Source organism: Besnoitia besnoiti, chromosome VIII (genome assembly GCF_002563875.1).
Source record: "Besnoitia besnoiti strain Bb-Ger1 chromosome VIII, whole genome shotgun sequence".
Lineage (NCBI taxonomy): Eukaryota > Apicomplexa > Conoidasida > Eucoccidiorida > Sarcocystidae > Besnoitia > Besnoitia besnoiti.
The window spans coordinates 2496452-2510567 of NC_042363.1; the positions used below are offsets into that span (position 1 = coordinate 2496452).

The following is a 14116-nucleotide window of genomic DNA, read 5'->3' on the forward strand; positions in this document are numbered from 1 at the left end:
GCAGAAAACGAAAAGCACGAGACACAACTGCCCTCGACTCGTCAAAAGGACTTCTTCATGGATGCAATGGACGTCAATGTTTGCGAGCCACCAGCAGCCGGCAGTGCCGCATTTACCCAAGGGGGTGGATCTCTGTGCTCGCCTTCTTGGGATTCTTTTCTCAGAGAAAGGGGGGTGGAGCGGGAACGCTCCTCATCGCCTCGCTGTGTGCGGGAGGCTGCGAAGGGGGGAGGCGGGGGGAAACGGAGAGACAGCAAGGTTTGAAAGAAGGATTTGTCCCCAGCAGCTACCGAGGGAGAAACACAAGTCACGCTTCTCGCCTCTTTCGGGATGTGTTGCCTCAAGGCAGGGGGGGTGCCTCAGTTTCGTGCGGCTGCTTGGAGTGTCGAATTCCCCGGGCGTGCCGCCAGAAGCGCGCGTTCGACGCGAGCGGCTCGTTGCAGCTGTGCGCGCTTGTCTGCCTGTGCTTTGCTGAGCAGGACAAAGTGCGGAACATCTGTAAAGCAGGCCCTTTCCGCGCATCGAGTACGTATTTTCCGCACTGGAGGGCGTCTGCCTGGCTCCAGACGCCGCCCCCCGTCGCAACGACACAAGAAGCGCGACTCTTATTCTAGCCTATTCCAGCCCTTCAGCGCTTGGATTCCTTTCCGGGCTGACGGAGCCTTCGCGCGGGTCTCCGCCCTCAAGCGTGAACCGTGCGTTTCCGTAAATGCGTGTACATCTTGCCTTTAGCTCCCTTCGGTGGCACGCGCGCGCTGGAGTCAAGGGTCAGCAGTAAGCGTCGCCTCTCTACACATCTCCACACGCGTTATCTGCGCACATGCAGCAGCAGCAGCGCTTCCGCAGGCCGGATCGGAGAACGGAACAGCAGCGTCCATTCGCAGAGAAACCCCGTGATAAGACTCAGCAGCGGCTGAATTCCGGCTTTTTCTTTTTTCCTAGTGAAGGCGAACTCTGGGGGCGGTTCGCTGCCGCTTGCGAGACGACGCCTCCGAGCACGACGCCTGTCGCGGCGCGAGGGGGGTCACGGCCGCTGTGTCTTTTTCGGCAGTTTTTTTCCACCTTTTCTCCGCGGACTGGCTAGCAGACACCTGTGCTCCCTTCTCAGGCGGAAAGCGCTTCTGTCTGGGGCAGGGTTTGCTCTTTGCGCGATGGATCTGAAGACCTGGGCGGCCTCTCTGGCCTCGCGGGGGCAAAAGCTCGCGCGCGACGGCATGACGTATGTGAACCAGCGAATTGATAAGCAGAGTCTTCCTCACTCCGTCTCTTCGTTTTTCCAGGGCGGCGCGGGGACTGGGATCTCTGGCGAGTTCGATGCCTTCGCCTCCGCCTCGAATTCGGGCCCTGCGGCTCCCCCCTGTCTCGTCTACTACTCGATTCAGAATGAACTGTCTCCGCCCCCCTTCCCGCTCTCTTCCTCCTCGAGCGCCAGTCTCCCCCCCGCGGACGCTTCTTCGCCGTCTGTCTCGATCGTCAACGCGTTTCTGCTGCCAGACGGCCTCCTCGCAGACGCCGTGAGCCTCTCGCTCTTCGCGGCGCTTTTTCCAGTCCCTGGGCACTTTAGCTTTCGGTTCAAAACTCCATCCGACGCCTCCCCCGCGGGATACGTGTGGCGTCACATGTCTAGAGACGAAGAGGACGCGTTCGTCCCGAGCTTCCACGGCTCCATTGTGTGCCGCGCTCTACAGATTCCCCCCGAGGCGAACGTGCCAGCCGAGGCCTGCTTCGCCGTCTACTCCTGCGCGTCTGCGCCCTCTGCCTCTTCATGCCGAAAACCCTCTCCCCCCCCCTCCTCTCCCTCTCCCTCCCCGTCTCCCTCTCCCTCTCCCTCTCCCTCCCCCCATGCCAGAGTAGCCCACCCGGCCTCCTCGGGCGCCAGCGACAGCCCCGGGCTTCAGGGACCGCGGCAGGCTCCACCAGGCGATTTTTCGGCGTCTCCGCTCAGAGCCGCCTCCGCGGCCTCCCCCGGCGCGAGTGGGGAGGCGTTCGACTTTTGGGGAGGGGGCGGCGGAGACGCGGCGAAGCGCTCAGAGGCCAGCGTAGGTCTCTTCTCGCGTGCGGAGAGTCCGCCGGCTGCTGGTGTCGCTTTCGCGAGCGGATCCGGCACTCCCGGTGCGCTGCAGAGACCGAGGCCTGCGGCGGCAGCCAAAGTTGAAATGCCCAAGCGCGAAGAACTTGTCGCCGACCGCCTCGCCCGCACCGAGTCGCGCATGCAAGAAAAACTGCAGGAGGCCCAAGGTCAGTTGAGAGATACGAACAGATACAAACACACTCTGATCCGTAGATTCACCTATACATACATAAACATGCATACACACATAGACACACAGACATGCATTCATAAATACATTGCATGACGTAACACAACATGACATACATATATATACATATACAGACGCCTCTGGTCATGGGGATGGGGCGCCCGGCGGCGATGAAGAGTGGACGCGACGCAGAGGGCGTGTCTCAGATGCGTGAGCGGAAGCCTGTTGCGGGGCTCTGCGCGGTAGGGCAGCGAGGCGCGGCCGTTCAAGGGAGTGTGCTGAGTCGGCGTGCAGTGAAGCTTGGCAGAGTCAGCCTGACTCATTTCTGCGGAGTGGATAGCGCGCGGGGGCGGTTGTTTGAAGCGCGCGTCGCATGCAGCCTCGGGAAAAAATCGTTTTGAATCGTGCCACAGCCCCACCCTGCTCCTTCCTGCCCCAGGAGCCTCCAGCGTGCCTCGCGTCGTTGTCTGTCGTGCCCTGCTGCAGAGAGACGCCAGCAGGAGATCAGTCGGCAGCAGGAGCGGCTAGCGATTCCGGGTAAGTGTTTCCATCCGGCGCGCGCTTCCGTCCAGCGGCGCACCAATAGGCCGCGCCCGTGCCCGCGAGAGACGAGGACAAAGGCGACTCGGGCGCGTCGACTCCTGCGGGCGCTGCGTTTCTCAGCCTCAGTTCGCAGTCAAGAGTCTGCCTAGCTTCGCCAGCCCTCTGGCACGCCGGCGGAGCTCACGATGGTCGCTTTTAGCGAGGCGAAGGCGTGCGCTGCGCGTCGCTCTGTCTCTTCAGACCAACTGCAGCAGCAACTCCAGAAGTGGGCGAAGTCGGCCGACGGGAAATACAAAGACATTCGCACGCTCCTATGCACCGTACATGAGGTAGGTGCCCTGTGGCAGACGCCCGTTCGTTCGGGTTTAGGGTTGAATGCCTGGTGGAGTCGACGACTGTAGATATACTTTTTCCTGAGAAAAAAAACTCAGTAAGCGGCGGCTGTACCTGTTGCCGACGACGCGCTTCAGTGTGGAGCTGGCGTGACCCCGGGTGTACACGCGAGAGACCGCAGTGGAGGGAAGGACGAGGTGGTTTGCCACTCCATCTCCTCTTTTCTGTCAGAAGCGAGAGAGAACGGCTCGCGTGCACCGGCCGGTCAACAGCCTGACAGTGTGGAAGGGGGGGGCGGAGGGGAGGGGGGAGGGGGAGGGCATCGTGTCTAGGGGCAGTGAGCTGAGTTCTTTCCTTGAGTGCCTTTTCGGGGTCAGTCCGTGCGCCGGCGTCTGTTTTCTTGTTGTTGGACTTTCTTTTCCGCCACCGGCCCGCGGCTCGGGAGTCCTCGTGAGCTCGTCTGCAACGCTGCGCAGCCGCTGGGGCTGCGAAGTCGCAGACGCTTCGTGGCTGCTTGACGTGTTTTGTTTCCTCGCTGTCTACGCGAGCGCGCAGGTGCTCTGGCCAGGCGCAGAGTGGGAACCAGTGTCGATTAGCACTCTCATGATTTCTTCTCAAGTGAAGAAGCACTACCGGTAAGCTAGGAGGGACAGACGCGCCTCGGCAGAGCAAGAAGGAGAGGGAGACTCGAATGCGCTGGCGAGCAGGGCTCTTCGCGCGGAGAGGAGGCAGCGGCCGTGGCTTCCTGCCTCCGTGCTGTCAACGAGGGGTTCCGACTCTGCTGCCGTCTCCGTGAGCATGTCTACTTCCCCGCGTTTGCGGAAGAGGAGAAGGGGTTCCCGAGGTGTTTGTCTCGAGAGCCAGTGACGTCGGCGTGTCCCGGCTTGAGGTTCAGGCTGAAATTCCCAGGGAAAACATGTGCATGCACTTTTTTTCAGGAAGGCGCTCCTCCTCACGCACCCAGACAAACATCAGTCCTCCTCTGCTGAGCAACTCGTAAGCGTCGGGTCGCTCTCGTGCGTTGTTTTCTAGTCTCTGATGAAGCGTTGCTTTCTGTCTTGCCCTCTGTTTCCCGCGCGTCGAATGGAACTGTGTTCGCCTCTCTCTGTGCCCCCTCGCCCGTCATTCTGTGAAGCACTCGCTGCTGCAAATCCGGTGGCCTTCGTATGTGATTTTAACCAAATAGATTTCAAAAGTTCTCCTCATGAGTGTAATTACCGGCGGCGCGCTGCTGGTATGCCAAGAGGGTGGGCGGAAACGCAGAGCCTCGTGGGCACGGTTGGGCGATTCACAGCAGCGGGAAACGTGATTTATCCTCTCGCGTGCCCTGCGTGTGGCGCCTGTGCAGTTTCGAGCGGAAAAGATATTTCAGGCTTTCAACGAGGCGTTCAAAGTCCATCCCCTTTGAAAGGCCCTGAAAAAGCGACGCACACGTTTCGGGCGCCCCGCGCCGTCCCCACCCCCTCCCCCGATATCGCCGTTCTTGCCGCGTGTATCCAAACAAATATGTGCAAGTATAGGTGCCTAATAATATATTTATAGGTGCACGTGTATGTACGCTGTGTATCGCTGTCCATGCGGCTTCTCCTCTCCGCCTCCTCTCGGGTTGCTGTCACCTCGCTGTCTCACAAGTGGCTCCGCTGTCTATCGGCCCTTCCCGCTCGCGGCGCGCGTCTGCGCCGGTCTCTGCCTTCTCTTGGAGACAAGCTGCGTGCTCTTTCTTATAAAATTGCTCTCTGCACCTTCCCTGGCAGCTGAGCGCGTGACTCCCTCGCGGCCTCGTGCGTTTCGCGGCGCACACTGTCACGCCAGATTTTAAGACGCGAGGAGTTCTGCAGTCGCCTGTGTGTGCGCGCGGAGAGCTGTCCGCGTCAGTAGCTAGCCAGACACTGAAAACGACTCAGAGGAGTAGAAGTGCGAACGCGCTTGCTGTGGTCGCGAAGCCGCGGACGCGGCGGACGCCGAGTTCTGCTTGCGACGAACGCATGCGTAGAGTGCCGACCTGCTGAGTGTGTGCGCAAAGACGGCGGAGAGAGTCTGGATAGAGAGGGGGACGCGGTGTTCTCCGCCCTGCGTGGGGGGCGGAGACCGGCTTCGTACAGACACGTAGGTAGGGCTGTGCATGCCTGAGACTCGTCTCGCAACGTCTCGGGCACACGTGAGCACCAAGTCGCCACGGCGGCTGGCGCACAAGTTCCGTCGCCGCAGGCGCTCCTTCTTGTCAAGAAAGATGCCCGCAGCGGAAGTGAAAAGCGCGGGCACCGAGCGCCCACCCCAGAAGACGCGAAGACGCGCCCCTCACAGTCGAACGCAAGTCCTCATGACAGCTCGCGCTGCGCTCTTTTTTCTACGCAACGAAAAACGGAAGCGCGCTTCCCAGGAGCCGCCAGACAAGCACGATGCCGGCGTGCCTCTCCCGGGGGCACCCCACGAGGCGGAGCTTCGAAAGCACACAGGGGCCCGCCCGGCGACGGCTCTCGCGTCCCGACCACGAAGTCAACACGTCACATACGTCCTTTTACACGTACACTCAGACTCGCGTACCCCATCGGCACCCGAGTTTGGCGCCAGCGACGAAGCGAGCGCGCGCCTGGCAGCGGAGACGTCGCCGAGCGGCGCTCTTCGAAGCACGCGCTTGTCGAGGCAAAAACGGCAGCTGCGATCCGTCACCGAGTGCAGCCCCACCTGGGGAAGGCGCGCCTAGCACCGGGGGGTGTTTAGCTCCCTCCCTGACAGGCACGCACGGTCACGAGAAGGCGAGCTGCGCAACGAAAGCAAGTTGCCACGAAGAGACACGCCTGCTGCCAGACTGCACACGCTCCAGTCCTTGAATTCCCCGCGGCCCTAGTCGCCGCGACCCCGCAGAGTTCATTCTGTCAAACCGCTATAGTTCATACAGCCAAAAAAAGGCAACTAGGCGCACCATGCATCGCCTGGTCCTGACACGGCTCGCGCGCCTTGCCCGACGTGCGTTGGGCGATTGAATGCGTGCGGAGCGTCCGCAGTTCGAACGACACGCGGTGTGTCGAGTAGGACAGACGCGACACACCCCATGGACCAGAGTGCTCCCTGTCATGTGCCCGCCTCGCTCAGCTGCACATGCAGGTCTTTCTTCCTCGCAGAGGGCCTCAGAGGAGCGAGACGAGAGCCGCGACGGCGAGCGACGACGCGGCCGCCGAAGCTGCCAGGCTCCTGGACGCTTGCGCGCCTAGCCCCCCCGCGGCGGCGGCCTGCGCGCCCTTCGCCTCGGCGTCTTTCGCGCCGCCCTCGCTAGAGCTGTAGTGTTTCTTTGCGTCCTGCCGGACGAGCAACTGGTGGTACAGACAGTGCGGAGTGTCTGTGCGTTTGATCCACGGGCCCTGGACGAGGACGAGCCCCAGGTCAACCACCTCAAACGTGTCGGGGAGCATGCCCGCAGACCCCGTGCGGATGTTGCCCAGGATCTCCTTCGCGGCGATGCGGCGCTCGGCTTCTTCCTCTGTGAGCAACCACGCAAGTGCGCAGAGGCGACCCCACACGAGAAGAACACTGAGCACAGTGGCGAAGTTATCGCAGAGACACCGATCTCCGGCGTCGGATGGAGCAGCCACGCGGAGCTCCTGCGGGACTAGGGAGAAACGCCGGACATTCCAACGCGACACGAGCGGAAGCAAGGCGCAGCAGACGCTCGCTCCCCCGCATGCGCCAGCCTCCGTGCACAGACGCCGAGAGCCCCACAGAACCAGACCAAAGAAAGAAGAAGTGAGCAGAAAGAAAACCGACCAAGAGCTGTAGCCGATGAAACCCGCGCGAGAAAACACACATGACGACGTGAATGACGCGAATACGCGAGCTGACGCAGCGTGGTTGCCGGCAGGCGCCGCCCCTCACGCAAGCTGAACAAGAAACCGACTAGTTTCCTTCTACATAACGCGAGAAAGAGACCAGCAGACTCCGGCCTCTGGAGGCGCGCCCCTTGGGATGCAGCCTCCTCCCCCTCCCTCCCCGTTTTCCGCTCGGCAGCAGAGTTCTTACGAGTCATGACCTCGCCGAGCGCCTGTCTGGGGAAGAAAAAGTGGACAGTTTCGTAGTTTCCTGAGCTGAGGTAGGCGAGCGTCCGCATGCCAGGGTTGGTCGCCATTCTGAGCGTGCGGACGAGGCTCTGGAGCGAGTTAATTCTGTACTCCTTGAGCGTGAGGAGGTTGTTCGGCGACCCCGAGACGGGACAAGTTCGGTAAAATTCCGGCAGGTGGCTAGTGCTCCCCTGCTGGTATGCCTGGATGAAGTAGATGTCCGTCATGTGGGCAGTGCCTTGAGCCACGCTCTTCATCGCGTCCTCGCCTCTAACGAAAAAGAGATACTCCGGCACGACGCGCCGCTTGTAGTGGTTCCCTATCTTCGTCGCGATCGCCTGCAGGTAGGTCGGGAAATACCCTGGAAGCCGCACGCAGAGAATTCCAAAGAACATGCAATGCACCGCGACGCGCGTGCGGGAGCGAACGCTCTCTTCTCAAGCCTCGCGCGGCGTCGCAGCTTGCGCCGGCTTTCTCTGCCATCACGCCAGCGGGAGTTCTGCATCCCCGTGAATCTGAGGAGAGGCTCCACCTGAAAGCAGGTGGATTCTCCCTTCTCGCCCACGTCGTGCACGCGACGTCTCTGTCCCGACAGACGCGCCTCGTCGGCGCGAGAAACGCAGACGTCGATCGGCGTGGAGCTGCACCCGCGCTTGCGCCGCGCGGCAGCACCCGCGTCTTCCATCTGACTTCCAAGATCCAGCGTTTTTCTCCAGGGTCAACGGCCCCCCCGAAACCCGACTCCCCACCCACACCCCGACCCCGACCCCGACCCCCCCTCTCCCCGCTTCGCGCACGGCTCACCAACGGGCGGCGACACGGAGTAGTCGCCCTCCTGTCCCCAGTTGAAGCCGCGGTCGGCCTGCAGGGGGTCCACTTCGCTGAGAAAGGCGCTTCCCTTGCGCGGGTCCGGGCTCCGCGGGCCCAGGCCTGCGACGCGCAGCGTGCCAGTCTCCAAGACGTCCAGCAGCAAGTCGGATTCGTGGAGCGACGTCGGCGCAGGCCAGAGCGACGCCCTGTCTCGCGCGAGGACTTCGGGCGTGGGAGGCGTCGGCGCCGTCTCGGCGCGGACTGGGCGCCCCGCCTCGCCGATCACGACCGTGCTCGGCTTAGGGGGCTGCACCACGGCGGGCAGCGCGTCGCCCGCCGCCGGCGAGGGACACGCCAGCACCGGCACGTAGGGCACAGTCGGAAACTGCGGCAGCAACGTGCTCCCGACGTAGTTCTCGCCTGCAGACGACCCGAGCCCCATGCAGCGAAGGCCACAAGGCGCACAGCAAAGACAGACTCAGCAGCCACGCAAGCGAATGAGCGCCGAGACGCGTTTGGGTTCAGACGGGCCTCTGCCGCCCGCCGCCCCCCTCCTCCCCCCCCTCCCCGACAAACGCGCAGTGTATGAATGGGATCCGCGCGCGCAGAGACCGTCGCACGGATTCGCGCACGCGCACACGCAGGCGCGAGACCAGAGGCGTCTAGCGGCAGGCACAGCGTGGACGTGCTTTCTCGCACGGCGCTTGACGCGCAGACGAGAATGAGAACGTTCTGTAGAACTACAGGTGTGCGTTGACTACTGTCGAGAGCGCCACCAGATCGAAGCCCGTGCCCTGTGAATGGCGAGTGTCACGCGCTTGCAAAGCCAGTACCCGTCATTTTTGGCGACCCCTGGGGGGGGAAGTGGGGGGGACGGCCTCACCCCCGAAGCGTTTGGCTTCGCCCGCGGGGACCCGCGCCTCCAGTTTCACGCCGAAGCGACGCACCTGCGAGTTCGACGATCGCTGCGTTCACAGCCTGTCTCAGGCCGTTGGCGCAGAAGCTGCCTTCTCCCTTTTCCTCCGCCGCGCGCCCTCGCGCTGAGTCCGCGAGGCACGCCAGGAGGCAGCAGGTGACAAGGAGAGACTCCCGCAGAAAACAGAATATGGCGCAGGACCGACGCGCCCACGCGCCTGTGCGCGCATTCACCCGTGAGGGGGAGAGGAGCTCGCGGGAAGATCCCGCCATGGCGAATGACGACGACGAGCTGCGCGAAGGGAGAACTGTCGCGTCCGCGGGGGGCCGCGCAGCTCGACAGCGAGAAGCGCGCCGAATCCTCGTAGGCACGAATCAGACCGGCTTCTCCCACGCAGCCGCGAACTCGAAGTCTGAAAGAGAAGAGAGCGGCACTGCGGTCGCGGGTTCGTCCTCTGCGCTGGTGAGAGCAGTACGGTCGGTGCTCAGGGGCGAAGCGCCGGCCGTTGTAAGAGAATGAGGCAGAAGGAGAGGTAGTACAGCGACGGCGAAGGCGTCACAGTAACTCCAGATCGCAACTGGGGAAGCAGCGAAGCCGCCGGAATGGGAAAGCGCGGCAAGAAAACGCCCTCTGGCTTGCTTGGTGCGGAGACGAAACAGAACGACCAGCAGCGCACGCGAGGCCACGCGGCCTCCCTGTCAAGCAGAGGGGGAAACGACGACTTTCGCCGTGGAGGAAGGGCGCGCAACGCGCGGATGCGGCACGTGAGAGGAATAAGACGCGTAGATCGCCAGACAGTTCTCTGTCTCGGATTTTTCTTGCGGATCCTGGGAAGGCAAAAACGCCTTCGGCGCTGTGGAGACACCTTGGGACTGTGGTGTCTCTCCGTCCCGCGGGGGAAAGGAGTCACCGGGAACCCTAGTTTTTGCCTGGCTACACACAGCAAATGACGCAACCCTGCGGCGCGACCCACAACTCGCGTCTCCGGGGAAGTAAATCTGCGCGGGGCTTCTAAAATCCCCGTGAGAAAGCTCGAAAAAGTTACTCAAGAGACTGCCGGCCTGTCACCCCCTCGACGCGAGCTGCGCGGTGACCGCATGCACACGGCACTCGGGCACTTCAGTGGGAAGTTCCTCGAGAAAATGGGGAGATCCGCAACCCTTGGTGGTGGTCTGGCGTCCACAGAGCGGCGAGCACTGCGCAGATTGCTCAAACTCTGGCGCAAACATGTCCTCAATCTTCTTTTCGTTCACTCGGCGCCACGCCGGTTGACAGATGCTGCTCACCGCGCACTGCGCTGTCGAGCCGAAAGGCGTGTGAAGGGCGCTAAAGAAAGACAAAGAAAAGCGGCCTGCTCGAGGATGAAACTGCAGCGGGCGTGGGTGTCTGCTCGTGTCTTCTGCGAGACCAAAACGGGACTTGCTGAAGCGAAACAGAAGAAGCAGTGGGGCGGCGCCCTGAGAGACACACCGCGTCAGGCGGAGGGCAACCGCGGGCTGTCGCCACGAGCTGAAAACGGACCAAGGAACGCTATGGCGTTCCTTGGTCCGTTTCCCCTCAGTCAATGGGCGAGACTGAGGGAAAACATGTTGCATAGAAAGCTCAAGACTAGAGATTTTTCCCCTTCCTCAGCAGACTTTCCGTCACGAGGCAGGAAGAGCGGCGCATGTGTCATTCTGGCTGTCTCGTGTGTATGTACTCACACGGAAATGTGCTGAATATCCTGATTGAGTAGGCAACTCTACTGCCAGTCCTCAGGCTCCTCTTTCATCTGCTCTTACATAAAGACAGACACGTCCATATGCTTCTTGGATGCGTGTGCGCGTCGGCTTGTCCTATAGGTGAGTCAGGCGGTGCCGAAGGCCCTCCATCGTCGTGCCGCCGCAGCATTTCCAAGTGCGTCGCTGCCGTGCCCTCGCTCTACCTGGCTCCACGGATTCGCAGAGACTGCGGGCTCTGCGCGTGTCACTTAATTTCTGAGTAGGCAGTGAAACCTGGACTTTCGTGAATCCACGAAGCGGAATATCGGGATATTCCGCTTGCCGGCCTGTTGGGCGGGCGGCGTGCGAGGGGAGGCGTCTCACAGGGCAGCTGTGTGTATGCGAGTCACTCGCGACCTTTTGACACTCGCGGCAAGCATCTGCCTGCGAACTGGCATCGCTGACGAAGACGGATAGCCTTCTCTGTGGTAGCAGTGCGCCGGGAATGGAAACAAAGTGTAGCTTCGGTCGCAGAAAGACACGCGACCGAGCTCGAAGTGTTGCGTGCACACACAGAACCCCAATGAAATCCAAAAGTTAGAGTTAAGTAACCTCAGAAAACCTAGCCGCCTCTGAGCTCCCATTCTGCGCGCAGCTCCTCGTCAAGCGCGGGATCCGCCGCCAGCAAGCTAGCAGCAGAGCAGGCTGGTCGCTGAAACGTGAAAATATCCTTTAAAGAAGCAGGCAACTTTTTTCCGCCGGTCCTCAGCCGCGTGTGCGACAGATTGCGGCATGTCGCTCGAAGCGGTTTTATCTTTTTAGCGTCACCGGGTTGAGAGTTCAGACAAAAAAACGGACATGCAGACAGACGAGAGACTCGACAGAGAAGGAGACAACGAAGTACAGCAAGACAGAGTTGCGCACCGGCATCCCGAATAAACAGCCGCAGATAGGGAGGCCTACGCGGGTAGGCAGGCCTAGAGAGAGACATACAGACAGGTAGACAGATGAGCAGTTGGGGAGGCCTCAAAGCAAAAAAGAGACAGACCTGTGTGTGTCGGGTGGGGGGGGGGGGGGGGGGGGCGGGAGGTCACAGGCGCCCTCTCGCGCCGCAAGAAGGGCGCGCCTCTCGGGGCTTGTGTCGCCTCGGCTCTGCGCCTTCGTGTCTCAGCAGAAGTGCTGGTAGCCGTTGTTAATGGCCATGAGCATTTTTCCGCCGATCCCCATTCTGAGGCAGTCGCGGTGAGAAATGATCCCACAGGACGTCTGCATGACCCAGAGGCCTGTATTGAATCGCGTGCGGAACTTCAGTTCGTGCGGCGTGAGCCAGATGTCTCTGCTCGGCTTCGAGACTACGCGGATGTTGCGAATTACCTGCACACAGGCACGGCCAGAAGCCGAAGAAAAAAATGAAAATCCACACGCAACAGCTGCGAAGCTCACGCGCGAGCGAGAATCCAAAAATCTCTCATTCGTGCCGCCAGAGTCGCGTTCTCGAGTGCGAGGCGAGGCCTGCAGCGTATCAAGCGCGAGAGAAGTCCTTGCAAGCCGATGCCCCGTGGAGAAAAGCGCAGCGCGCGTGAGCGAGCCTCAACGACATAGCAGTGGGGGATTAATCCGTGTAGACTACTACGACTCTATGCGTAGCACTGATCTCCGTAAAAAAAATTCTGCGATCCACAACTGAGGTCGCGTGCGGGAGCGAGCGCGGTGCGCAGTCGCGGAGACAAAAAAGCGAAAAGCTACGCGAGGAAGCACACGTCGTGCTAGATGTGACGAAGCGGGACGAGGGGAACGATGCAGAGAGCCAGGAGAAAGAAAGAGACAGGGCTAAACGCCTGCGCGCGTTTACACCCAGACACAGATTTTTTCTGTGAATCGCCGGAGAGGGAGAGTACTGAGCCGGGGGAGAGAGAGGTGTGTGGCCTTACGGGGGCGCCCTTGTAGTATTTGAGCAGAATGTCGATTTTGGTTCCGTCGACTTTAAAGCCGCGAATGAAGCCCTCCTTCTGCAGCAGATCAAGAATCTGGACGTTGAGCACGTGGAACGGACAGCGCTGCGTCAGTGCGTCCACGCGCAGGAGCGAGACCACCATTTCACACGCGCGCTGCATCGTGGCGACTTCCAGAAGAGCAAGAGGCGAAACGAAAGACAAGGGTTAGCTGAGGCCGGGGATGCACGCAGGGACAGAACCGAAGCGGCGCAGCAAGACTCCCAGAGGCAGCCTTGAAGCGGATGAGCGAGAAAAACCGGGAAAAATGGGAAAGATCGACCGAAGCGACGCCTTCTCAGCTGCGAGACTTGTGCCGCCAGCGGGCGTGTCGCCTCCCGGCAGACGGGAGGAAGGAGAAAGACGCCTCGACCGCAGAGTCAGGAGAAAAAAGCGACTGGAACGATGAACCTGTCTTACATTTTGGAGTCTTTTTTTCTTGGAAAAAACGGCGCCGCCTCGCAAAAGCTTGAACGGCGCGAAAGGAACCTCTTCGCAGAGAGAGAAGAGGGACGCGGCTGCGACCCCGCGTAGATACACTCCGAGCACTTCCGCCTGCGGTTCTCCCGCAAAAGAGAAACAAAAGCAATAAAACGACAAAAAGTTGCGCTTTTCGAAGGTGGCGCCACCGTATGTGGCCTCTTACCTCGTTTGCAGTCTGACGCGATGTCCCTTCGCAGTCGCAACCGCATGCGCACAGAGACTTTTCACTCGTTCAAGTTTTTGCGAGGCGGCGCCGTTTTTTCCAAGAAAAAAAGACTCCAAAATGTAAGACAGGTTCATCGTTCCAGTCGCTTTTTTCTCCTGACTCTGCGGTCGAGGCGTCTTTCTCCTTCCTCCCGTCTGCCGGGAGGCGACACGCCCGCTGGCGGCACAAGTCTCGCAGCTGAGAAGGCGTCGCTTCGGTCGATCTTTCCCATTTTTTTTCGGTGTTTCTCGATTTCCCTCATTCGCTTCTAGGTTGCCTCTGGGAGTCTTGCTGCGCCGCTTCGGTTCTGTCCCTGCGTGCATCCCCGGCCTCAGCTAACCCTTGTCTTTCGTCTCACCTTTTGCTACGAATCGCCTTTCTTCGCAGAAAAAAAACTACACTCCTCCATCTTCAGTGGAGACAGAAGGCGCCCAGATTACGTGCATGAAAAAAAGGGACCGCCGTCACGCGAGACAAAGACGGGTTTTGGAGACATCCCGGTTGGATAAAAATAGTTTAGTATGTTTGTCTGTAGAGGGGTTCGTCCCTCGTAGACATGAGGGATGATATAGGGGGCGAGAAGGACCTGCCAAACCGCTCTCAAAGCTCTAGGGAGTAGGTCTGCATACATGCCTTCATGAATAAGCAGCGACATACAGTCTGTAGGTGTTCATGGACATAGACACATGTGGATGCGTACGGTGAAGAGTTGTCAACGGTGCTGCTTTTTCATCGAGTCTGGCAAACTGCTTTTTGGGCTGTAACACCGTTCTCAGAAGGTCTGCGCACAAGCTAGAACTGACCAGCCCGAGGCAAGCGATC

At 60.6% G+C, this 14116-nt stretch overlaps 4 protein-coding genes across 4 annotated transcripts; 2 read left to right on the forward strand and 2 right to left on the reverse strand.

Moving 5' to 3' along the window:
* Positions 1-1151: 1151 nt before the first annotated feature.
* BESB_084770 (protein-tyrosine-phosphatase) lies at positions 1152-4545 on the forward strand (the record flags this gene model as incomplete). The annotated part of the gene is made up of 6 exons (XM_029366827.1): positions 1152-2238; positions 2748-2798; positions 3045-3133; positions 3693-3772; positions 4076-4133; positions 4486-4545. The coding sequence occupies 6 exons, from the start codon at positions 1152-1154 to the stop codon at positions 4543-4545; spliced, it is 1425 nt and encodes a 474-aa protein (XP_029217287.1).
* An 822-nt stretch (positions 4546-5367) lies between these two features.
* On the forward strand, positions 5368-5841 carry BESB_084780 (uncharacterized protein; the record flags this gene model as incomplete). Its single annotated transcript, XM_029366828.1, has 1 exon — positions 5368-5841. One exon carries the CDS (start codon positions 5368-5370, stop codon positions 5839-5841), a length of 474 nt encoding a protein of 157 aa, XP_029217288.1.
* Positions 5842-6265: 424 nt separating this feature from the next.
* Positions 6266-9187, reverse strand: BESB_084790 (uncharacterized protein; the record flags this gene model as incomplete). Its single annotated transcript, XM_029366829.1, has 4 exons — positions 6266-6615; positions 7152-7550; positions 7994-8419; positions 8947-9187. 4 exons carry the CDS (start codon positions 9185-9187, stop codon positions 6266-6268), a joined length of 1416 nt encoding a protein of 471 aa, XP_029217289.1.
* A 2595-nt stretch (positions 9188-11782) lies between these two features.
* On the reverse strand, positions 11783-12729 carry BESB_084800 (putative ribosomal protein S8; the record flags this gene model as incomplete). Its single annotated transcript, XM_029366830.1, has 2 exons — positions 11783-11989; positions 12547-12729. The coding sequence occupies 2 exons, from the start codon at positions 12727-12729 to the stop codon at positions 11783-11785; spliced, it is 390 nt and encodes a 129-aa protein (XP_029217290.1).
* Positions 12730-14116: the final 1387 nt, after the last annotated feature.